Source organism: Typopeltis vanoorti, chromosome 6, assembly GCF_054136105.1.
Source record: "Typopeltis vanoorti isolate ZY-2024b chromosome 6, IOZ_Tvanoo_1.0, whole genome shotgun sequence".
Taxonomy (NCBI): domain Eukaryota; kingdom Metazoa; phylum Arthropoda; class Arachnida; order Uropygi; family Thelyphonidae; genus Typopeltis; species Typopeltis vanoorti.
The window spans coordinates 20,630,806-20,657,817 of record NC_143554.1 but is presented as its reverse complement, the minus strand read 5'-3'; the positions used below and the strand labels follow the sequence as shown (position 1 = coordinate 20,657,817).

Below are 27,012 nucleotides of genomic sequence, written 5' to 3'. Positions count from 1 at the left end.
GAGAAATCTGGCTATATATTCATTTATGTCACTATAAATTTGAACGTTTGTTTAAAAAAAGCACTGAGGCTTTACTTAACCATCCAGACTTTAATGCCTGCCTCTCATTATCTAAGATGTATGATTAGAATAAATCTCTTGCGTATCGCAAAGTTTTTGTAAATATAGTTAATGAATAATTAATAATATAATAGAAAAGAAAAAACGAAGCTAGTTTTGTCAATGGAGCTATCCTTTGTAATGCCAAAAATAGCTCAGTTTTTTTTCTTTTCTGCTGTAAATATTTAGGAGCATCATGATTTTTCAATAATTTGAAGCATTAATAATACAATGTTTCCTCAGTTAAGCTTTTGCACTGTTTTATGTATGACATCATGTTGTTCTTACTGTTTCAAATCAATTCATTGTTTGTTTTACCTTGTAATTAATTATCATTTGCCACTGATGGCCTGTAATATTCAAGCTGAAATATATGGCTTTAAACTAATATTTTATATTTATTTTCATTAAAACATTTATTCCTAGAAGCATAGTTAACAACATATTCATTCACAATCATACTGTTAACAGTGCTATAATGTTATTTCATGAATTAGTGAAGTCATAAGTTTTCAACTTAGTTTTGGCCACCTATTCTAATCACTTATAGAATATATGAACTTAAATATCTTTATATTTAAGATAGAATCATATATAGGCATAATTGTTTCATTTTTCTTGTAAGAAAGTGCTCTTTATTTTAATACACTGGAAAACACTATAGACAGATTTTTTCATGAAACTTCAATCATTACACAAGCACTGGTCACAAGTAGACTATGTACATAAAATTATGTGATGAAAATAAAGCCTGCATTAAGAAAATGCTTATGAAGATGTATCTCATCTTCAGGGTGAAAACTTAAGTGAGGCAAGAAAGGCACAATTAGATGCAAATGTTACAAAGTGCATTATTTGTACTAATCTGTGACCAGTAGTATATATAATACTATTAGGAAACTAAGGAATAATTTAAATATAGCTGACAACAATGGGGTTCAAAGGTTCAGTACATAAAAATATATATTTACTTAAAAAGAAAGAAAAATAGAATTACTACTAGACCATGACGAAAATATCATAGCGTGACCAAATTTTTGGTTTCTTCTAATAGGTTTCAAGTTTCGATGTAATCAGTCTCTTCACCAGGTGCATGTACCCCGAAATGACATAGTGGATCTAGTAAATCTTTTCCCACCGGACACTGGAGGACTATTCAAATGCTGCATGGAAAACACTTTTTTCATATTTCAAGACAAATACTGGGAACAAAAAGGACTTGCTATGGTTTGCCCCTTTCTCCAGCCTTAGCCAACCTGTTTATGGAAAATTTTGAAAGTAATGCCTTAAAAACCTTTCAGAAGAAACCAGAAATTTGGTTACGTTATGTCGATATTTTCGTCATTTAGTCAGGAATGGTGGATGAGCTGATTGCTTTCAAAGATTGTCTTGAACAACTTGCATCCAATATAAAATTCACTCTTGAACTAGAACAGCACAAAAAAATTATCTTTCCTTGATATTCTTGTTGAAGTAAATGAAGAGGAAAAAAAGGTTATCCTTCTCCATATACAGAAAAACCTACCACAATGGGAAGATTTTTAAATGCCACTTCATACCACCTTCCATTGCGAAAGATAGGCATAATTAAAACTTTATAAGACAGGGCATACAATATCAAGCACGTCAATTAAAAGGAATGAAAACTGCACTACCTGAAACAGAACCTTGCACTTAATGGTTTTGAACCCGAAACAATCAGAAAAATTCTTAATACATCTCCTGCAACTCAGTTACTTAAACAAGATTTCAAGAATGCAATCATGCTGTCTTACATCAAGATTGTCACAGATAAAGTGGCTTTTTTACCTTGACAAAAGATATCAAGATCCCTACATCCAGTGAAACCTCCGCATCACCCCATGAAAAAAAAAACAGGCATCTATGAGATTAATTACTCATGTGTTATGTAGGCCAGACAGGAAGGTCGGGAGAGATCCACATGTCTGAACACGTAAAAGACATTGAAAAAAGAAGAGCATAAATTAGGCTTTGAATTCTAACAACCACTGCTGGCCATCAAATAGTCAGGCAACAAACAAAAATGTCATATGTTAACCTCACAAATGCTTAGGATCCTTACACAATGCAGTAAAAATCAAGGCTTAATTTTACATCAAGTATGGTCTGCTTTTATCAAAAATTTAACTGCCATGGACCCAGGATATAGCACTTATGATACCACAGAATGTGATAGCAACAACTAGCAGTGTTCCAACATGCATACAGTAACGGATTTATAATTTGTATTCAGGTTTATCAGTTACATTTAAGAATTGTGAAGTTATCAAAAACATCTAATATGTGTAATTAATTGTTAATAAGCTTTTGTTGTGTGAACTTTCATGTACCACTACCCCGATGATATGTCATACAACTTACAAAATTTGTTGGGTTTTAATTGCTTATTTTTAATAAATTCCTTATTTATATTATAATGTGGTCTCAGTACCAAAAACTTCTCAGAGTTCCCATTTTTTTTTTTCATTTAAACTATTTGAGATTCACATTCGATTTGATTATGAAGGGTTTCGTAACATTCCTTGAAAAGTTGCTCAAACTTAAGAGTTTCCATGCAGAATTTTGTTTCAAAGTATCATGTGATTAGAAACTTTAATGTTCCTCAAGACCAGACGTGGCAGGAAAATTAAATGAACGTAATCCACATGTTCAGATCAAGTGTCTACTGAATGACTACTGGAATATGAACTTTGGCATGGAGTAGTCTAAGCGAGGAAATTTGTCTTTAATAGAAGGAAGAATAAAGAAATCTTGTTCACTGACTTGTAGGTTATAGAAAATGTTTCTGCTTTGTTATGATGTATAATTATACTTGGCAAGAAATTGTGCATAAGTGTGAAGTAACTTCATGGTTATTACTTGTTTATAAGAAGCTGTTGACTTTATATCCATTTCCTTAGTATCCCATAATGCAAAAATGTTATGGGTCTCTACTCAGAATGGTTTTGGAGGCCCTTATTGATGCTTCATCTGGAAGCAAGACCAAAGATTCAATTATGGGAGGCTATGGCAATATAAGTCAGCAACCTTTATATATAACATGAGTTGGCAAGTTACTTCATAATAACCAAGTGGAAAAACTTTAAACAACTATCTCTCATTCATAAATTAAAGATGCCAAGAAATGATATTCTTGGTTTAATCCTTTATCCAAGCGTAAGCAAAGTTTGTGCGTGAAGTAACTTCACGAATGAGCAACTCGTATACAGAGGCTGACTTTGTATCACTTGCCTTTAGTATCCCATAATGCAAAGCACATATCCTTACGGATGTATAATACTATGCATTATGGGAAGAGTTACTAACCAGATCATTGTTGAAAATGTTTCGCTTGGTTGTACTATAAATTAAAGATGCCAAGAAATTATATACTTGGTTTAATCCTTTATCCAAGTGTAAGGTGTGACACCTTTTCGCAACTCGTATATGAAAATATGACTTCTGCATTACCTCAATCTTGGTATCCCTCTGGGTCTGGCTCTCACTGATGAGATCTCAATAAAGGTCAAAACCAGTCTCCGGGTGGTAACCCTCCCCATAATGCATAGCATTATACATGTCTTCAAGGAGATGTGCTTTGCATTATGGGATACTGAGGCAAGTGATGTGAAGGACTGGGGCAACTCATGCAACAAAGTTTTGTTGCACGAGTTGCCCCAGTCCTGAAAATTCTTCAGGCACAAACTTTGTTTGCTTACACTTGGATAAAGGATTAAACCAAGTATATAATTTCTTGGTATCTTTAATTTATTTTTATACTTCCCAGACTCTTTTGGCTACTTGTATATGGAAATATGACTTCTGCATTGGTATAATTTTTTTTTATTTACGTTTATTTACATTAGCCGAATCACTCTGGAAAGAGTGATTCGGTCAACGTAAATAAACAGCGTAAGAGTGGGAGAGTTTCTGAAAAAAAGGAAAGAGTGTTGTATGGTGACTCATTATTAAGAGGACTGATAGTTGGCAGTGTTACTAAATCGTACTTACCAGGTGCAAAATTTAAGGATGTAAGTGAGAGTATTAGATTGCAAAAACAGAGGGTGAAAGAATTAATAATTGTGACGGGTACAAATGAATTGAAAGGTGATAAATTTTTTATGAGAGAGGACTTGAAAGTATTGTTAAAGGTAGCGAAAGAAAAGAGTGTCAGAGTTAGAATGGTGAGTTTGTTGCTGCGGTATGACAGAGAAGTTTAGAAGGAGGGCCATAATCGCAAATGACATTATGCGCAGGTGATGCAGATGGTGTGGTGTGGAATTCGTGCACGTGTGGAATGAGTTTGATGGGCGAAAGGACTTATACAAGATGGATGGCCTGCATTTGAATGGACTTGGTGTGCGGAGACTGGAAAAAGTGTTGCTGAATGAAATGAAAATGGATGTGCAGAACCAGGGAAACTAGAACTACCAAGGAGGGGGGGGGGAGTTGTAATGCGGACATCAGTGAGACAGTTGAGTGTAAGAATGTATATAATGTACCTGAGCCAGCACTAAGGACAAAAAATGGGAATGGGACATTTAGAATAACGCATCAAGATAGGGGCGGGACAAAGGGATCACTGCATTTCATGTATACTAATGCTAGGCGTATTAGGAACAAGAAGGAAAAATTTTTGGCCTTGATTGGCTCTTCCTGGCCACAGGTCATTGGCATTAGTGAAACATGGCTGATGGAAGATGATACAGTTAGTGGGATAGAATGTGTAGGTTATAGTGTTTTTAGGAGGGACAGAGAGAATAAAATGGGGGGAGGGGTGTTATTGATGATAGCTGATCAACTGCAGCCAAGGAGAATTGAAGTTGTATCGCAGGATAGTGAAAGGAGCTCATTTGAGGCTATTTGGTGTGAGACTGGCAGAATAAAATATACAGTTGGGTGCTGCTATAGACCAGGTGATGGAATAGATGGTGGAGATAGTATGCATAAACAAATTGATGAAATGAGTGGAAGGAGGGTAATTATTATGGGGGATTTCAACTATGGTAACATTGATTGGAAGGAGGAGAGGACACATGTGAGGAAGGAAATGGATTTTATTCAATTATTAAGGGTTAATTATCTGAGACAGCATGTAATTGAAAATACTAGGGGTGTGAGAGTGCTTGACCTGGTAATAGCATCTCAGAATTTGACTGTAATGAATATGACCATGTTGCCACCTATTGGTGAGAGCGATCATAAGGTCATGAGAGTGGTCATAAAGTGATTATCTTGACCTGGGAGGTGGCTAAAGGTGTGGAATTTTCGATTAAGACAGGGTATTTGTGGAATTACCGTGCTGGCAAGTATGACAAGCTTAGGAGATTGCTTGGATCAGTGCCATGGCATGTACAACTGCAAGGGCTGGATGTCGATAGAGCATGGGAAGTGGTCAAGGATCATTTACAGGAGATTATGGCTGATTGTATACCTAGGGTCTGAATAGTAAAACAAGTAGGGGTTAAATGGATGAATAACACTATTAAGCTTGAGCTACAAAAAAAGAAACTACTGTGGAGGGAATTTAAAGAAAGGGGTGACCTGCAGGCACATGGACGGTATAAAGTGCAGGCCAGAAGGGTAACGAGCGTGTTAAAAAAAAGCAAAAGCGGATTATGAAAGGAAACTAGCTATGCAAGCAAAAGAGAATCCCAAACAATTCTTTCAATATGCTGCAAGCAAAAAAAAAACGGTACACGGCAAAACGATTTTAAGGAATGACGATGGTACGGAGGTCACTGAATCAGTCGATATATAGTGGAGTTACTGAGCATGCACTTTGCAAAAGTATATCATCCAGGTGGTGACATTGAAAAAATGAAGAAACCATTAGTTTATACGGGAATTGTGATGAATGAAGTGGCAGTGAATAGTCTATTACAGAACCTTAATGTGAATACATCTGTGGGATTGGATGGTATACCGGCATGAGTCTTGCGTGAAGCAGCTAAGGAATTATGAGTGCCCTTGACCATGTTGTTTAATTTGAGTCTCGGGTCTGGTTTAGTCCCGAAGGTGTGGAAAGAGGGGAAAATAGATTCACTGCATAAAGGAGGATCCAAGACTACGGTTGCAAATTACTGACCGATCAGCATATCAGGAGTCGTTGTCAAGGTCTTGGAGAAAGTAGTCGAGGGAAAAATACAGGAACAGATTGATGAAAATGAGATACCGTACAGGGGACAGCATGGCTTTGTGAAGGGTAGATCATGCCTCAGTAACTTGCTCAAGTTTTATAACACGGTGACGGCTGAACTGGATAAGGGAAATGGGTTTACAGGTGATACTGCTGGACTTGGCAAAGGCATTTGACAGGATACCACATGGAATTCTAATCCGTAAACTACAACATATGGGCATGGATAAAGGGTTGGTAAGATGGATAGGTGGGTGGTTGATGGAGAGATATCAAAGAGTAATTTATTCAGGAGTAGAGTCCAAAAGACGGCCTGTGACTAGTGGTGTGCTGCAGGGTTCTGTTCTTGGAACACTGCTGTTTAATCTATTCATTAACAATATAGGGAAGGATCTAAGTGGAACAGTTCATTTGTTCGCTGATGATGCAAAGTTGGGTAGGGTGATAGTGAATGCAGAATATGTCAAAATCTTGCAGGATGACTTGGATAGATTGGAGTTCTGGGCTAAGGAGAATGGACGTCAATTTAATGTGACAAAATGTAAGGTTATGCATTTTGGGGTGAAAAGATTAGCAGCAGTATACCACATTGGTGGAACTGTACTTCAGGAGATTGATGGCCAGGGACTTGGGAGTGTTGGTGGATAGGGAGATGAAGTTTAGATGGCGCATTGCAAAAGTAACTAAATCAGCTCATCAACTCGCTTGGTTGTTGAAAAATACCTTGACGAGCAGAGACAAGCAAGTTATTGTACCTCTGTACCGAGCCTTGATAAGACCTCATCTCGACTACTGTGCCCAGATTTGGTCACCTAGGTTCCTTTTTGATGGGGAGGAGGTGAAGAGGATCCAGAGGCTACTGACTAAGATGATAGCAGGTCTATGGAATGAACCATATGAGAACAGGTTGAAGATTTGTGGGTTGCAGAAACTAGTTGATAGGCGGAAAAGGGGAGATATGATTTGAGACAATCAAATTGCTAAAGGGATTCTATAGGATTAATTCAGAGGATATTTTTGAGATCAGGATTGGTGGTGGAAGAACTAGGGGACACCTGTGGAAGCTGGGCAAGAGTGTGGTTAGCAGGGGTGTTAGAGCTGGGTTCTTTACTTTTAGAGTAGTAAATGAGTGGAATAAGCTGCCAGAGTCTGTTGTGGGTGCTATGATGGTGAGCGAGGTCAAGGCAAAGTATGATAGATACTGTGAGAATGTCGTATAATTGTGTGGACATGATGTTTAGGGCCTCCCTTGATGAGTCTAAGGACTCCCTGGAGTCTCCTAAAATAATAATAATCATTTCTAGGTGTGGCTACCACTGATGAGACCTCAGTTAAGGTCTCATCAATTCTTGTAGAAAGGCTTAGACGTTGGTTAAACATGCATATTAAATAACTTAAGGAATTCACAACGTACAAAGGATATGAATTAAATTAAACTTTAATCTATATTTCCAATATTTTCGCAATGTCACATTGCCATCTTCACAGGAACTTAAAATAAAGACACGTGCACGCAGGCGCTACACACAGTAAATGAAGACGAAGCAGTAAGCTGTTGTTTCTCTTAAAAGTCCTGATGGTGCCTCCCTAGCAGGCTATGTAGGTATTCTTGGCTGTTGGGCTGAAGATCTTCTGATGTAAGTCTCCCAAATTTGGGGCAGTCTCATGCAACCAAATTTGTTGAGGTTTGGCATGTTTCTGTGGGCCGAGGCTAATTCCACGAATAGCCTTTCAAATTTGAATTTACTACTGTGTATTACCGTGGCTTTCTTCCACCGTATTCTGTGGCGTGTATCCAGAGCATGGTCTGCAAGACCACAGTGGCTGTACTGGTGAAACAGTGAAAAGCTCTGCTACGAGAACAAATTGCCGCCACTTGCGTTCTCCTAGCTGACGCAAACTTAGCTATTCGGGTGCTCGAAGAAGAGCTTTCCAGCACGTTAAACCATGAGCTTTGGTCAATTTTATATGACATCTCGTGCACTGCTGCGGATAAAGAATTTTAAAAAATATGAGGTCGACATATCGAGAAATTAAAAAATAACTCAACTTCCGAACCAAAACTTCCTACCAACACTGTAGTTAACCTTTCTTCAGTTAATTTGAAGCCTGAAGCACTCAATACCAGAGATATGGGAGGAGATGAATGGAGAGTCATCATCAACATAACGAAACCTCTCATTGGTTTCGTTATGTTGATGATGTCTTTGCTGTTTGGCCTCGTTCTGAAAATGAACTTGCCACTTTCCTACAACAGATCAGTAGCCTTCACTCATGCATTCAATTTACCATAGAAAAAGAAAAGGCTGGTAGTTTACCATTCTTGGACATGCTTCTTACCTGCACAGCCTGCGGTAATTTATCAGTCAGTGTTTATCGAAACCTACCTTTACTGGCAGATAAATTCATCAAAAGTCTGCTCATCACACCTCTCAAAAAAATTGGTGTTATCAAGTCTTTAATTAATAGAGCACATAATATGTGCTCCACTCTCTCTCTCTCTCAAGCTTACAACAAGAACTTCTCACTATCAAAACATTAATGGAATTTAATGATTACAAACCTAATCAAATCCAGCAGATAATTGACTCCTGTGTTCCAATACTTCAGGATTCTTCAACAGACTGCAAGCTTCCAATCCCTTATATTTCTGGCATCTCTGAACCAATTGGTAGAATTTGAAAGAAGTGTCATCTCATTCCCACATTTTCCTATCAACAAAATTTTTCATCTGTTGCAATCTACAAAAGACACTGTCACCTCTATCATTAGCTGGCATTTACCAGGTAGCTTGTGAATGTAATCTAACATACTTCAGGTAGACAAGCCATTCTGTGGAAAAAGGAATTAATGAATGTCAATATTGCATAGAATACATGAAACCTCAAAAGTCTGGTCTGGCACAACATAGTATTGACTAAACACAGTATCCAGTGGGATGAAGCTCGTCTTCTCCATGTAAGTAGGTTTAAATATGAATGCCGTTTCAAAGAAAGTTGCGAAGCTCTTTTACATTGGCCAAATCTGAATCGGAACAATTTGTCTCTCTCTCTCTCTCTCCCCAAAAAGTGTGGGAGATTCTTATTTTATGTAACCATCAAAAATAATTTTTAATAATATTGATTAATATTAATTTCTAGCAGGCAGCGACAGTTTTTACTCGGTAAACAACCGACTGCTGCTGCTGTATGTACTTTGTATTCCTGTTTCTTTGATTTGCTTGTTTCTACATTGATGATGTACTGTTATTTTCAGTACGAAATATCTGTACTTTCATTTCATTAAAGTTAATTACTGTGGTTATCGTGTAATTTATTGTTCAAACTTTGTTTGCTTCCACTTGGATAAGGTATTAAACCAAAAATATTTCTTGGCATCTTTAATTTATAGTATAACCAAGTGGAAAAACTTTCAAAATCTCTCATTCAGAGTATTAAAGTGACATACCTTTTTTTTTCCAACTTGAATATTTAAATTGACTTCTGCATTGACTTAACCTTGGATTTGGCTACTGCTTCAATAAAGGTCGAATAAAATTTGAATAAAAGAAAAGTTCAATAAAATACTTCAATAAAGGTCGAAGCCACTCTGGGTGGTGTCCTTTCCTGTAATGCAGGGGTCTTCAATGCATGGCCTGCGAAGCTCTTTGCCGTGGCCCGCCAGCCATTTTGAAAAAATAACTACTTAACATTAAAATGTGATTAAATAAAAAAAAAATTTCAATGGAGCCTGAGGGCCACCAAGCTATACTGTGGTATTTAGAATTGTAAGATGCTTTCCAGATTCACAAGGAATGCTGTTCATTTGATACTTTACATAAAATCCTATAAAAATAAGTATTAAATAGACATGCTTCTTCTATTTAATATTAATATTTACTAGTACTCGCAGGTAGATGGCTGAAGCAGTAGTTCTTTCGAGTGCACTGTCTAGTGCCTTTCAGATACATCTCAAAGGTTCTCAATGCTTTGTCATTTTCATATAAATACAAGAGGATCTCATTCACAGTCAGTCGGTCGTGAACAGTGTGATATTCACGTATAAGCGCACGCATGTTCGATGTGTCAGCCATAGCCTATTGTGGTTTTATATTGCCAGACTTTTTTTTCATTAGTGTGAGACATGTTCAGTGGATAATAACCGTTACATGGCCATTTTGGATCATTTTTTGTGTTCACCTTCCATCACTGTGGTGTCTACGAGTAAAAAGCATAAATCAAGTGATTCTTGTCAGGTTCTTAATGAAAAGTGGACCAACTTGTACTTTTTTTGTGCCGATCAATGATAAGCCAGTGTGTTTAATTTGTCGTGAGTCAGTGTAATTATCAAAAGAATACAATATAAAACGACACTATGAGACAAAGCATGCGTTCAATTTCGATCACCTTCAAGGGCAGCTTCGTGTGCACAAAGTGAACCATCTCCAAATTGATATAAAATGCCAGTAGGGGTACATTTTAAAAGGCAGAGGGAAGAGAGCAAAGCTTGCGTCAAAGTAAGTTATGTCATCGCTGAAAAAATTGCTAAAAAATCAAAAGTTTTCTTGGATGGCGAGTTTGTGAAAGAGTGTCTCATCGCTACTGGGGATATTCTGTGCCCAAATAATAAGGAAGTGTTTAAAAAACGAGTTTGTCTGGGGTAACTGTAGCACAACGTGTCGAAGAACTTGCCAACGACATTGAAGAAACTTTAAAAAAACGGTCGTCCGAATTTAGGTCATATTCACTTGCTTTAGATGAGAGCCCAGATGTGAAGGATATAGCACAACTGGCTCTCTTTGTCTGTGGCACTGATCAAGAATGCAACATGACAGAAGAACTGCTAGCGATCGTACCTATGAAGGGAATGACGAAAGGCACTGATATTCTTGAAGCTGTCAAGAAAACGCTCCAGCGTTTCAACCTCAGCTTAACCAACCTCGAGGGTGTGGTAACCGATGGTGCCCCTGCTATGGTGGGAAAGAATGAGGGGGTTGTTGCGCTGCTGCAGAAGGAACTGGAACTAGAAGGAAAAGATTTCGTCCATTACCAATGTTTAATACACCAGGAGAATTTGTGTGCAAAAACTATTGCATTTGAGAATGTCATGCAAGTTATTGTGACTGTCGTCAACATTATTCCAAGAGTTTTTGACCCAAGAGTACAAAGCGGATCACGGTGATGTGGTTTATTAAAGTGATGTGCTTTGGTTGAGCAGAGGAAAGGTTCTTAAAAGAGTCTTTGACTTAAGGAGCGAAATACAGCAGTTCATGCAAACCAAGGGGAATCTGATTGCGGAATTTAACGATCTGAAGTGGATGATAGACTTTGCCTGTGAGAGACATCTCGTTGCATATGAATGACCTAAATGCGCAGCTACAATCCAAAGATCAACTGGTGCACACTCTGTTTGATCACATCAAAGCTTTTGTGACCAAGCTTGAACTTTGGTAGGCACAACTTGCAGAAAAAGACTTAACTCATTTTCAGCTTCTTGCTGAGTCCACCTGTTCGTCTCTTGATGAATACGCTACAAAAGTAGCTGTGTTGCGAAGTAAGTTCTAAAAGAGATTTTGTGATTTTTGTAACCAACAGTCTTTTTTAGATTTATTTTCAATGCCATTCAGTGTCAATGCTGCCGAAATGCCAGGCTGAGTACAAATGGAGCTGCTTGAACTCCAAAACAACTCTTCTTTGAGAGGAAAATTATTCAATGTGCCCTTGCTTACATTTTACAAAGACTACATTTCTGAGGATGCATTCCCTAATCTTTGCTGGCATGCTTTGAAGATGTGCGCTTTGTTAGGAAGCACATACTTATGTGAGCAGTTCTTCTCCAGAATGAAGCATGTAAAGTCCAAGACAAGAACTCAGATTACGGACCAACATCTTGAGAATACTCTACGCATAATGTTTTTCCTTGACAAGCTGGTCAAGGAAAAACATTGCCAAGTTGCCCATTGACATTGTAAAAAAAAAATAAATAAATAATGTTTTCTTCATTAAATTATCTTTTTTCGAGTATTGATTGTATTTACTTATCATGAACCCGACTCCTACCTATGCTCTTAAAGCTGAGTTTGTTTATTTTTATAGGATTTTATGTAAAGTAGCAAATGCACAGCATTCCTTGTGAATCTGGAAAGCATCTTGCAATTCTAAATACAGCAGTATAGCTTAGTGGCCTGCAGGCTTCATTGAAATTTTTAATGTGGCTTGTACTGTCTGAAAGATTGAAGACCGCTGCTGTAATGTTTTTGCATTGTGGTGTACTAAGGCAATTGCTGTGAAGTATTTCATACTTAGTAAAAGATTAAAACAAGAATTTAATTTATCAAGTATAAGATATGCATTGTAGGTTGTCTGGAAATCAAATCCTTTTAGAACAGCATACATTCTGAGATGCCTTTTGATTAACAGCAAGTAAGTGATTGTCCAAAATCTGAATTTTGAAAGGGAAAAAATCAAAAGTACTCTGTGGAAGACCTATCTTCATGGAGAACTAAATGTCTTACTACTATCACTTCTTATCCTTCCACTTAGTTATGCTATGTTGATAAGTTTTCTGTTTGGTCATACTCTATTGGAGAACTATTCATTTTTGTTTAAAATCAAAATCCTTTTTCTTAGGATAAAATCAATGCTAAGAAAATAATTAATGGTCTTATGTTTGCTTGATACACTTTGTTATTATTTACGCAGGTACTCCATGGAGTCAAAACACTCATCGCAGGAGGCCCATGCTTTCCATTAACACAGTGCCTATCATACATCTTAAACTTACACTCTCCAAGTGTCTGCAAACCCTCAGACAACTTCTGAGTGTGACCCTCTTGTTTTCTCCTTACTCCCCATGTATTGAAAATTTTCTTTTGTGTCTGTCTTCTAGAATCCCTTTAGTAACTTATAAGTTTCTATCATAAGCCCTCTCCTCTGCATGTCAGCTAAACTATGCAATCCACACACTTCCAGTCTATCCTGATTGTGAACATTCCACAGACCTGTCATGAGCTTGGTCACTCATCTCTAAATCTTTTCCACCACCTTCTGGTTTTCCAGAAATATGCAGGTGACCAAATCTGTGCACAGTAGTCAACATGTGACCAAATCGTATCCTTATAAAGAGGGATAATAACCTCTCTATCTCTACTTGTCAATGTGTTTTTCAACATCCAAGTAATCCTCTGAGTTTTGTCAACTCTTACAATATGTACTTCTGAATTTCAAATCTTCATCTACCATCGCCCTCAGATCCCTAGTCTCATCAATTTCCTGTGAACTAGTACATCAATATGATACAAAGTGTGTAATCTTTTCATCCCTAAGGCATTACTTTACATTTTATAACATTGAATTGATGAACCATTGTCTTTTTCCTAAACTGCCAATTTATCCTGTAAGGTATCTACATCACCTTTATCAACTATTGTTCTCCCCAGTTTTGCATAATCAGCGAACAACTGAATATTCCCCCCCCCCACACACACAATTTTCCACCATATTACTAATGCACGAATTAAAGAGCAGTGGTCTTAGTACAGAGCCCTGGAGCACTCTACTAGTCACCTGCATTTGCTTTGATTCTATTCCACTATACACCACCCTCTGATGTCTGTCAGCTATCCCCCATCCATTCCTATTTGTTCCAAATTTTGTAATAGTTTTCCATGTAGTATTCTGTCAAATGCCTTGCAAAGTTTAGCATGGCATAGCCATTTCCGTTATCCAATTCTGTTGTCACCTTATTATAAAATGTGAACAAATTATTGATGCAGGACGTACTTTTTACAAAGCCTTGCTGCTCCCTATAGAGTATCATATTCCTATCCACCCATTTTCTGAATTTTACTTTTAACCAACTTTTTCAATACTTTAACCACCACTCCAGAGTCAGAGCCACAACTTCTTCAGAGGTACTGGCAGTACCTCTGAAGAAGTTGTACCTCCAGTTCATCTACTTCAATTTGCACATCCATCTGTCATATTGGTAACTGCAAAGTCACCATCTGGATCACTTAGTAACCGAACTATTTCTTCTGCTTCTGTCACTTTTTTACCATTTACACTGAATAAAGTCATTTTTCCATAATCTTTCTTTCTCTTACTTGCTATGTAACAAAAAACAAAACCTCTTGGATTTATTTACTTTGGCCTGCTTAACTAGTTTTCTCTCAAAATTTGATTTAGCCTTCACTATACTAGTTACCTGTTTTGTTCGTACTTTACATTACTTATAAGCATGATGATCGCCTTTTTGTTTATATTCTTTCCAAACTGCTTTTTTTTTTTTGCAACTTCTTTATATTGCTACTCATCCACTTAATCCCTACGCGTTTTACCCTCCTGACCATAGGTATGCACTCTGATACTGCCTCGTTCAAATAATCCTTGACTGCTTCCAGTGCACTAATAACATTCATGCCATGCACTGTTCCAAGTTGCCTACTAAGCTTGTCATAATTGCTAGCTTTGTAGTTCTGCAGAAACCCCTTCGTGACTGAAATTTTCACATTTCCTATTAACTTCTCTGTTTATAGGGAAAACTGAATTGACTGGAAGATAAATTTTTGTGGTTGTGTGCATTACTCATCTCATCTCAGACTGAATTATCAAGACACCCACCCACAAAGCAAGGCAGATTTATTCTATGGATTCTCTGAAAAAAAATAGCATATTGACTGAAACGTGAGTCTCGATGGTAATGTCTTTAAAATTCAGCAAATCGTGGACGAGTACTGTTAATAAGAGTGATTATTATATCTCCAGGGCTATACCAATTACAGGGCAGTGAACAAGATCTTTTATCCTTTTTTCTTTTACAAATGAAATTCCTCTTAGAACACCTTAGAGTTTCAGATTCTTTGTTTCTTCAGTCTTTCCTGTCCAGACTGGTTGTACAATAGACATTAATCTGTGCATATGAATTGCATTCATTTTTTAATTATCTGTAGAAATCTGGTCTTGTGGAACAGGAAGCCACTTCTAGCCACAGAATTCTTTTGCATATCAACTCTCACAAATTTAGCAAATTTGTGAGAGTTGATATGCTATTTGAAAACTCCAAACTGCCATTTGAAGTTTTTCATAATCACGTGGCCACAACTTCGCCATAGCTCCCAAAAAAATACCAAGTGAGTATATTATGATCCAGATTGAAAGAGGAATCCGCCACCTGCCACATCAAATCGCCAACAGTGTAAGACTGGATATAGCTTGTGTCCTTTCCATAGCAAAACCACCCAAAACCAATATATCCAACAAGGAATTTGAAGCCCTACAGGAATTGAGAAACAATAAAGAATTAGTTATCACCAAAGCGGATAAAGGAAATGCAACTGTAGTACTTAACCAAAAGGACTACAAAGGTAAGCTGAATGCTCTTCTATTAGATAGGGCTACTTACCTCCCTATCAATTACAATCCCACCAACTCACAAATTAGAAAACTTCACAGCCTCCTTAAGAAAGTCACTTCTTGGCCTGTAGAAGTTACCAACAGATTAAAACCGTTTAACTCTATACCCCCCGTATCTACGGACTCCCAAAAATACATAAAGAAAATGTGCCATTACGTCCCATAGTGGATGGCATTGATTCCCCCACATACAAATTAGCTAAACATTTGGCCAAAGAGCTCACACACTATACTGGCAAAACACCATCACACATAAAAAAAACTCAGCCCACTTCAAAGCCAGCATAGAAAACCTTACACTCCAACATACTGACATAATGGTCAGCTTCGATGTCTCCTCCTTATTCACAAATGTCCCACTCAAGGAAACTTTAGAGCTAATCCAAGCTAAATTTACCCCCGATATCTCAGCCCTATTTCAGTTCACAATGAACTCAGGTTATTTCGTTTGGCAGGGAAAATTCTATAAACAAATAGAGGGGACAGCCATGGGCTCACCACTCTCCCCACCCTTAGCCAATTTCTTTATGGCGACTTTTGAGGAAAAAGCCTTAGCCTCTGCCCCACAAAAACCAACCATATGGCTTCGCTACATTGATGATGTGTTCGCTATTTGGCCACATGGCTCTGAAACACTCCTCTCCTTCCTTACACACTTAAACAACCAACACGCCAGAATCAAGTTCACCCTGGAAAAAGAGGAAAACAACTGCCTCCCCATCCTAGACACACTAGTCACCCGCCAGTCTGATGGAACTTTGGTTTTCTCAGTTTACAGAAAACCCACCCATACAGGCAGATACATCCACCAACAATCCCCCCTATGTCTAACGACATAGCCCTTAACACTGAACTAAATCACATCCTCAACACTTTCTCAGCCAATGGCTACCCCCCAAAAAAATCCAAAAAATATTAAAACCTACAAACCACAGCCCCCCTCCTCCCCCCTCCACAAAAAAGATTACTCTAAATCCATCACCATTCCCTACATCCGAGGCACCTCAGAAAAAATTACCAAAATTCTAAAAAAACATGACCTCACCTCCTGTTACAGGCCTCACAGAAAATTGGCATCCCTTATCCGCTCTACCAAAGACCAACCACTTACTCTAGACCTACCTGGTGTATACCAGGTCCCTTGCAGTTGTAAACTGTCATACTTTGGCCAAACAGGCAGGACAGCGAATATCAGAATTTCTGAACACAAGGACTACATCCGGTTTTACAAATATAGCCATTCTGGTCTTGCAGACCATGCTCTGGATACTCGCCACAGAATACGGTGGAAGAAAGCAACAATAATACACCGGAGCAAATATAAATTCGAAAGATAATTTATGGAATCAGCCTCTGCCCTAAGAAACTCTCCAAACCTCAACAAATTTGGTTGTATGCGACTGCCCCAAATTTGGGAGGCATACATCAGCAGACCTTCAGCCCAACGGCCAAGAATGCCTACTTAGCCTGCCAGAGGGCACCATCAGGACTTCTAGGAGAACGATAGCTTCATATCTTCATTTCCAGTTACTGTATTGTTAGGGCCTGTGTGCACCTGCCTTTTTGTAAGTTCCTTTAGAAAATGGCAATGAGACATTGCCGAAATATCTATTAAAGTATTATTTAATTATATTCGGATCTACGTTGTTTCAATTCCCTAAGTGATTTAGAAATGCATAACCAACGTATAAGCCTGTCTACGAGTTCTTCATAATCATTTACTTGTAATAGCAGTGATGGTTTGAATATCTGTTTAAATATCTCTCCATTTAGCAAATAGATAATTTTAAACTGCTATCAGTAATGTTTCCCTTTTCTTTTGTTGTAAGTACACACTTTTATGTATTGAACATTTGCACCTTATTGGCTATGTTTAAACTGTTTCTTGTTTAACTAGTATTATACTGCTAGCTACTGAACAGTGAAAAAGAATGCACTTGATAACATTAGCAATTATTGCCATTCTTGCTTTATGTAATAATCCATCACTATTTTTTGCATATTTCCTCAATGCTGTAACTGTGTATAGTGCCTAATGCTAGTATGAGTAGGGAAATTCTAATAGCACACAAAAAACAAACATTTGCCCACCTTAAACAGTATTATATTAATAGTTATATATTCATTATTCCTTTAACAATTTACCCAGTGGAGTTTACTTCCAAGTGAGTTTGAAATTTATTTATATAATGAATGCACAAATGGAATATTTCAAATGGTAGTTCACTAAAAAAAAAACACTTGACAAATGATATTTAAATACATCTGAATGAAACTAAAATGGAAATATTTTAAACAATGATCAATCTGGCAAAGCTTTTTTTGGGTGATGGAGTTGCCCTGCTCTTTAGCCAAAGGCAAAATTAGAGCTAATATAAAATTGTAATTATATAAAAGGGTAGTTAAAAAGACATACACAGTATTTTTAAAAGGTAGGAGTGACAAGATATTTGGAACTAAACTCGAGGAGCCATAACATGTACAATATGATCTTTCTCATCATATTTCTCTTATTGTATGTTTTAGCTCCAAATATCTTGTCATCCCTACCTTCTAAAATTACACAACCAGGTATGTAAAATTTTATATTAGGTCTAATTTTGCTTTTGGTTGGAGAGCGCAGTAGCTCCATCACTCAGTAAGCTTTGCTATATATATTATTGCTTTAATTCAGGAGTAACATGAAACTAAAGTTTAATGAAATTTCTATATGTATCCCTGTATGATGTTTATGATGTGCTGTAACTGAGATAGTTCAGCATGACTGTAGTGCATATACAGTAATACTGTTATTCTATGCTAATTACTTCATGGAAGAAGGAACAATTTATATTGAAATTTTTAGTTTTTTTTCATATTATTGTAATATTTTCCCTGAAGTTTGTTCTTGTTTATGATTAGTACATATTTCAGGTCGATCAGCATTTATTGGCATTGGATTTGCAGATAGGGGTGACTCTTTTGATTTGAATGTAGCACTTCAAGATCACTTCAAGTAAGTGCTTATATTTTCATCTAGTAGTTATTTTAAGGAAGATTAAAAACTTAATGAAATATTTGCACCTTGAATATTGTATCATTTAGAAAGAATAAATAATTCAGCAGGTGGTAAATGGAAATAGATATTTGGAGTTCAAAAAAGTTATTTCTAGTAAGTTTTGCTTTGGGAAATAAAGATAAGAATAAGATTCAAACTGGTTGATAAGAATACTGCTTATCAACCAGTTGGAAGAATAAAATTTCTTTAAGTACACTTGAAAAAATTTTTATTCTTCTTTTTAATTGTTTAGCCAAGAGTGAAACAAAGAAAAGTTTGTGGGTAAAGTTACTTCTTGGCTAGGCTTTTGTTTGCTCACATTTGATAAAGATTAAAACAAGAATGCGTTGTCAAGGGTTTTGTAACAAAGTGAAAAGACTTATTGCAGTTATCTCTCATAAATTATTTTAACATAGTGATATACCATTTTGCCAGTTGTACGTGGAAACTTGCATTGATTTTAGCATTCGGTCTGTCTGAGGGTCTAGTTACCTACTGATGAGACCTCAAGTTCAAAATTGGTAGGGTAGTGATTCTTCCTATAATGCGGGGCATTATTATTGCATGGAACGTCCATGAAGTCCAAAGGCTCATCACATGAGATCCAAGCTGTTCACACAATATTTGTCATACCTCTCTTTGACCTGTAAAGCATTTACAATAGACTGGGAACCCATTTATTTGCCACTTTCCAGGCAAACAGTCTAGTCCTCACATCCTTGCTAATCACACTCATTACTCAATTTTCAGGAATGACTTCTTGTTCTGTTCCTTTCACCAAGTGCTGAAAAATTTCCTCTCCATCAATCCTGTAAACCTTTCTAGTAACTTATTATATTTTATTAAACTCCTCTTTGCTTATCAATTGGTTTGATAGTCTGACCCAGTATCCTATACTAGTTTAGACCATAAGCAGAAATATGATGATGCAATGTTATTGAATGTCATTGCTGACAAGGGGTGTTACCTTGTTACAGTTACCTCTCTTTTTGTCAGGGAATGAGGACAAGCACTCTAAAGTCAGTTATTAGAATAACCTGAACAAAATATAAAATGTGCACCATGAGCATAAAAAAAAAAAAGTGTTGAAGTGGAGCTTGGAGAGGAATCAAAGAAATACTATATTGCCATAATTGATAGTATCAAGATAAATACAAAAAAACAGATGAGATACTTTTAAATAATAACTAAGATGTCAAAATTACTTTTGTATAAATACAAAAGTAATTTTGACATCTTAGTTATTATGGCAATATAGTATTTCTTTGATTCCTCTCCAAGCTCCACTTCAACACTTTTTTTTTATGCTGATGGTGCACATTTTATATTTTGTTCAGGTTATTCTAATAACTGACTTTAGAGTGCTTGTCCTCATTCCCTGACAAAAAGAGAGGTAACTGTAACAAGGTAACACCCCTTGTCAGAGAAAGGAAGGAGTAGTTAAAGTATTCAACATTAAAAATGAAGATAAATTTTTTTAATTGAAAGTAATTACAAACAATGTATGAAAATTTTAAAATGATTATTTTGAATTGTTTTGAAGCAGCTAAGGCTGAGGCCAGCATAATTTGCAAATACACTGTAAATCGTTTGTTCTTATGTCTAGTTTGCTGTTTTGCAGGATGAAGGTCATTATTAGAGGTGGCAGTTTTTCCTCCTGTTTCTTCAAGTAAAAACTGCCACATTAGTGTGAGACCAGTCGACTTGCCTTTTAGAATAGACAATCGGATGTTGCAACATTTGTGCAAATTCCACAAAACTTTCTCCTAAGGAAGAAGTTGAGGAGTTCTAGAGAGTCTCTAGAGCAGTGGTTCCCAACCTTTTTCCACTTGCATACTCGTTTTAAACCCATTTCTATAAATTGTACTCCTTGATTTTAAAATAGCTGTTTTTAAATACTGACACTTTTGTTCAGTGCCTATCTTAATGTAAAATAGTTTACTTTACTTGTTTTTCTGCTATTACTGATTATTTTTCGTGTACCCCTGAATGCCCAACACGTACCACCTGTTGGGAACCGATGCTCTAGAGAATGCTGTTTACATGAAGTTGATTCTTGCTATAGATCTAAACAGTACTAGAGTAAAGGGATATCAGGCATACCGAAATGTTTTTGGTAAATGTTTGAATTTTTGTTCAAGACACAGGCTAATCATTACATCATGTTCCTTCATATGAATCTGCATAAATTGATATGAAGAGAACACAAGAAGCAAGTCTGATTGATAGCAATGTCTTTAGACTAGTTCAGGATAGAGGGAGTATACAGGGAATTAAATACAATTTTATAATAATCAAATTTCATTAAAAAAAAATGTTTCAAAGTTAAAGAATCAAAGTGGTGATCTCTTTTTCAGAGCTAAACTTTAAACTCCAATTTATTATTGAAGAGAAAGGTTGAAAATAAGAACAGATCTTTAGAAACTGAGTGGCAAAATCTGAAAACATTATTTAGCTTGGGAAGAATGCAGTGAGGTTTTCTTCAGGGATAGTAAAATCAGAACTTCACGGGGAAACTCACAAAGTTAGAGATAATCCTAGAAAAAAGAGAAATGACATGGAAAGTTCCTGGCAAGTAAATTAGCATATACAGATGAAGATTTATGAAATGTGTAAGACAGCTAAGTTATATGCAAAAATAGCAAAACCAGTCATGGGATGACTAAGAAAAATATAGAAGATAAATATCAAGGCAGAAAAATGTCCTATAGGCTACGGAAAAAGCTTAGAAATTATTATTGTTATTGTAATAATTTTACATGAGCATCCACACTGTGTTCACTGACTGTGGGTCACACTAACCATAATTGAATATCATATCACTCCTTATCATATTCACTGACAGAGCAATTATAACTTCTAGGAGTGGGCTCTTCCCTCCCATCCAGTCACATCCTGGAAAATTTCTTTAGCATCTAATCAATGAAAAGCCCCTTAAGTAACGTTAATGTTTCTTCTGTACCCCCCCTCCTCCTTTCCGCTTATAATATGCAAACTTCACTCATAAACCTTCAATCTGTTCTTTATGGGAAAATATTTTAAAAAGTAGTCAAACCAGATATGGATTAATTATAAAAGGCATCAAATGATAAAGTTACATCAAAACTTAAAGATATTCTCTGCTAGTTATTTTGAAAGATTGTTAAAATGAATATCATCAGAACTGATTCACATAATATCCAGGAGGAATGCAATCTCCTGAGTACACTCAGGATTTGGAGGTGTGTGTGGGGGGGGGAGACTGTCAGAAATCTGAAACGTAGAAAGGACAGCTGGAATGGATGATATTCAACCAGAAATATTCAAATTTGAGATGTGCTGGATTATGCTGTGACTGCAGTGCATAATTCACCAGGTAAATTCTAAATGACTGGAATAGAGCTCTCATGGTATCAATCTGTAAATATGCAGATCACATATTTTAGCAGAGATATCTGCTAAAAACTAAACAAACAGGGATAGATTCAATTTGGGACTTAGCATTCCAAATTATATTCTGTATTGGCTTAATGCAGAAATAAACATAATGGTTGGGGTGTTGCCTAATTAAATAACACCCTACTGTTTTCATCAGAGAACCAGGTTGAATAGTGAAAAGTCAGCTACTGGAACAAAGTCAGTGTCAGCAGAATTCAAAATATGCACAATCAACATAAAAAGCATCCACAGAAAAGAAGTTGAACTGGAAGAGCTAGAGATGTATTCCGTGGATTGAAGACTAAACTGGAGAGATCTTGGGGAAATAATATAGGATGTTTTGAGCAATATTGATCACAGAAAGGAGGAGGTAGGTAGCATTCAACATAAATATAAACTTGATTGACAGACGATTTCAAATAGTTCATCATCAAATTCCTGATATGTACTCTAAGTGTGTACAGGATATTATGATAGTACTACACAAAAAAGTTACACCATTGGTAACTTCCAATCCATAATTTTACTCCAAATTAATCTTATCTGTCAAGACCCCAACATTATCAGATCTTATATTTCTATCTTCTGAGGCAAATACATGGTCCTCCTAATCCACCTACATGGTCTTTCTCTGGGTCTTTTTCCTGCTGATCTGGCAAAGAACACCTGTTTTGCTAATCTTTCCTCTCCCATTCTGTTTAAGTGACCATACCATGTGAGATTAGCTCTGGTAACACATTCTTGAGTGCAAACAACACCATGATCTCCTAATATCCTCATTTTTAATACAATGATGCCATCAGATCAAAGACTGGAGACCACAGTTCATCTTTCTCAGAACACTCATATCTGTGGTCTCCAGTCTTTGATCAAGTGTTTATTTCTAACCCAGCTCTCAGATCCATTGTTACAATTGGTTTGAACACTGTCTTGTATATAGCTGATTTAAGGTTTTGGCTAATTTCTTTCTTATTCCATATAAATTTATTCAGCTGATTTGCTACCTAAAGCTAGTATGGTAGGAAGTTCATTAGGTCACATTTCAGATGATTTGAGTAGAGATGTCATAATACTTGTACATAAAACTGAATGAAAGAATTAGTGAGGAATTTCACTACTAGGTGTCCTGTGTTAGATTTATGCAAGTGTACTTTAGAAGACGCTAAGAAAATTTGTGAAAGATAAACTTGATGAACAAGCTGGTTCAGGCCACACATAGGTTATCAGGATCAGATTTTCACTGTGACAAATAGTTCAGAAATTGTGAGAATATAATAAAGATCTATGTGGAGATAAATCTAACATCATATAGAGCAATATATAGTCTATATTTATGGAAGCAGTTAAAATTCAGATATGTACTGATAAGCTAATAGTTCCCTCAGTTTGATTGTTCATTAGGGATCTTGCAATTGGAAAAATTCCTGTTGTGAGGATAAATTGATTCAAAATAGTGTTCTTGTTTTTAGTGATAAAGATATTGGAGAGGTTTGTTAGTTAAAATAGAAGTCTGCTCCATACACAGAGGTTAGCATGAATTTGCTGGAGGCTTGGAGGCCAATCTTCTTTCAGTAAATCTGATTATACTTGAGTAATAACTGTATTTGACATAAAATCTACACTTTCATATTTCAGTCACAAGGATGATGTGATATTTCTATTTGATTTGAACAGGTAGAATCTTTAGAACTGTTTAGCTGAATGCGAGTTAGTCTTAACTGGATGGCAGGATTTTTTGTATTGTAGAACCTCGTGTGTTTATATCCTCAAGAGACACTAAATGAGAAAACATATTGGTTTAACAAACACAGTATACTACTAGCCTTCTGGTCTCAGATGCTTTTGTCATAATTCTGAGCAAGTTAAACCAAAAATGCACATATAGGTGTTTTTCTGGATTTTGTAGAGGTAGTGATAAATAACCACATGGCAGATTGATATAGAATTTAATGGGAATGGACATGGTTGGTTGGTATGAGAATGTTGTGTTATTTACAGAAGAGCAGTGTCTGAAAGGAAGAGGAGAGGTAACAGGTTTCATTTTAAACCTTGGGTTAGCTGTAATTTATGATAATTGCCAACTAAAATACGGTATGAATGCATCACTAAGTCTTGTTCTTAATAATTCCTCCCATCCCACTCCTTGACATTTGAAATAATTAAAATTTGCTGATCATGCTAGTTACAAGAAGTAAATATGTGTAGCTAAATAGAACTGTAAAGGTCCCTGCCATTTCCCCTCTTAGTAGAACCTTCATAGAACAGTTGCATGATTATTTAAAATTATTTTCCCTTAATTTGTAAAGAATGGGTTAGATCTTTCAAACTACTAAAAGATATATTTAGTTTTCTGTTGGGTTCATAATATATAGCTGAATGCCCAGTAAATATTGCTGTATAATTTTTACCAGTGCAAGAAGTTCTTGCATGTTCTAATAATAATGATGATGCTCATTTTAGCAGCAGCATCATTATTATATATACGGTATCTCCATGGAGTCTGGGAACTCATCGTGGGAGACCCAAACTGACTATTATACGTACAAAAGCTATCTTACTTCTCCTTAAATTCATTCACTGTCAGGAATTGGCAATCCATTATTCATTCATGCAAAAAATCTAGTCTGCACACCCCTACTAACCACATTCTTACACAGATGACCCCTAGTTCTCCATTTGTCATATATTGAAAAATTTCCTTTGCATCAATTTTTATAAAACTCCTTTAATATCTTAAATGTTTCTATCATGTCACCTTTTCTGCCTATCAACTTGTCACCTTCAACCTCTCCTCATAGGGAGCATTCCACAGAGCTGTCACCAACTTAGTCACTTATATCTGAATCTTCTCACCACCTCCTCATCCCCCAAGAAACCCAAGTGACCAAATCTATGCATGTTAGACAAGATGCAGTCAAATCATAGCCATATAAAGAAGGGAAAATAACTTCCCTATCTTTACTTGTTAGTGTGTTTTTCAACATTCAAATAATCCTTTGAGCCATTTTACTAACTTTTGCAATATACCCTCTGAACTTTAACTTTGTCCACTATTATCCCCAGATCCGTGGCCTCATCAATTTCTTGCAATCCAGTTCCATCGATATGATGCTCTATGCAACCTTTTCAACTTGAAGTGTATAACCTTATATTTTGCAACATTAAATTGAAAATCATTATTTACTTACATTTATTTACATCATCCTGCACAATCTCTACATCACCTTTATCAACTATTTCTCTCTAGTTTTGAATCATCAGCAAACAACTGAATACCTCTCCTCCCATAAATATTTTCCAATATCATCGATATACAAATTAAAGAGTAGTGACCCTAATACAGAACTTGAGGTACTCCACTCGCACCCTCATGCTCCTAGATCCACCCCACCATATACTACTAGCTTCATATCCATTCCAATTTGTTCCAACTTTTGTAATAGTTTTCCATGTGGTTTTCTACCAAATGCCTTTGCCAAGTCCAGCAGTATCGTGGTTATCTATTTCCTTTATCCAATTCTGCTGTCATTTTATCATGAAATGTGAATAAATTACTAAGGCAGGATCTACCCATTACAAAGCTATTCTGCCAACTATAGAGTATTGCATCCCTATCCACCCAATGTTTGGATTTTGCCTTTAACATTTCCAATACGTCAATAATAACCACTCCTGATATATTAATTAGTCTTTCGTTAACTATTTCTGTCTTGGAGCCACATTTAAGCAGTGTTAACTATCTTACTCTTTCCACTCCCCAAGAATCCTGCTAGAGGTGAGATTAGATTGAATGACTTCATCAGAGACATTGCCATTTATCTTGCCCATTCACTACTGACATTCTTTCTATGTAGCTTCTTAAACCATGGCATTGCTCCAAGATGACTCTTAAGTCTGTCATAATTACCAGCTTTATAGTTCAATTAATCCTTTCTTGACAGAGAATTCCGTATGTAGAGCAACTTCCCAGAACAAGACTGCATGGTCACTTTTTCCAATTTGAGGCAAAATGTCTACTTGGTTATGAATATATCTTCTGATGCTATTACCAGATTCAACACTCTCTCAAACCCCCTTGTTTCCTCTATAACATGTTGTTTCATTTAATTATCCCTTATCAATTGTATAAATTCCTCTTCTATCTTGCCATGGCCCTTTTCCTCCCCAAATTTTTGTCCACATAGTTCATCTCCCATAATAATTGTTCGGTCTACATTCATTGTGCTAATCTGCTGACACATAGTATCTGCATCTTCCTGTGGGACACTGATCTGTAGTAGCAAAAACAATATAATTTATCTGATTGGCCTCTGTCTCACACCAGATAACCTCAAATGAACCATCTCTCTCAGATCTAAAATCCTCTTTAACTTCTAATTTTGTTAGTTAGAATTCTTCAGCTATCATCAGCAATACCCCACCTCCTCTCCTATTCTCCCTGAAAATACAATACCCTTTACATTCTATCCCTATATCATTTTCTGTCAACCAGGTCCCACTGATGCCTATAGTTTTTGGCCAAGTTGAGCTGACCAATGCCAAAAACTCCTCTCGTGTCCGTTACCCTCGTGTAATGTCATTACCAAGCCATTCAAATTGGAAACCTGTGAAATCACATTTAGCATTGTAGAATCATTTCTGTACACACATACACACACATTTATCGCAGCTTGCCCAGATGCATGCTTAATTGTACTGCTCCCCTGAATATCTCCTAGTTTCTCTGGTTTTACACTTCTAGACTCTCTCACTAGACAACACTTTCTGCAAATATCTAACTCCAGGATTATTTAAATGTAGTCCATCATATTCACTCCATACGTCAATAAACTGCACACCATAATCTTCTCATTGACTTGTTAGCAGTCATGGCCCTTCTTCTCAACTCTCTCCTACAATATTGAAGCAGTAGACTTACAGTTTTTACT

At 36.5% G+C, this 27,012-nt stretch overlaps 1 protein-coding gene across 1 annotated transcript in view; it reads left to right on the top strand.

Moving 5' to 3' along the window:
* LOC150105323 (adaptin ear-binding coat-associated protein 1) overlaps positions 1-27,012 on the top strand; it is a 124,752-nt gene that overhangs the window by 53,879 nt on the left and 43,861 nt on the right. Inside the window, exon 4 of the mRNA XM_090394089.1 lies at positions 18,544-18,625. Coding sequence (XP_090250215.1) covers positions 18,544-18,625 — 82 coding nt within the window. The remainder of the gene's footprint in view (positions 1-18,543; positions 18,626-27,012) is intronic.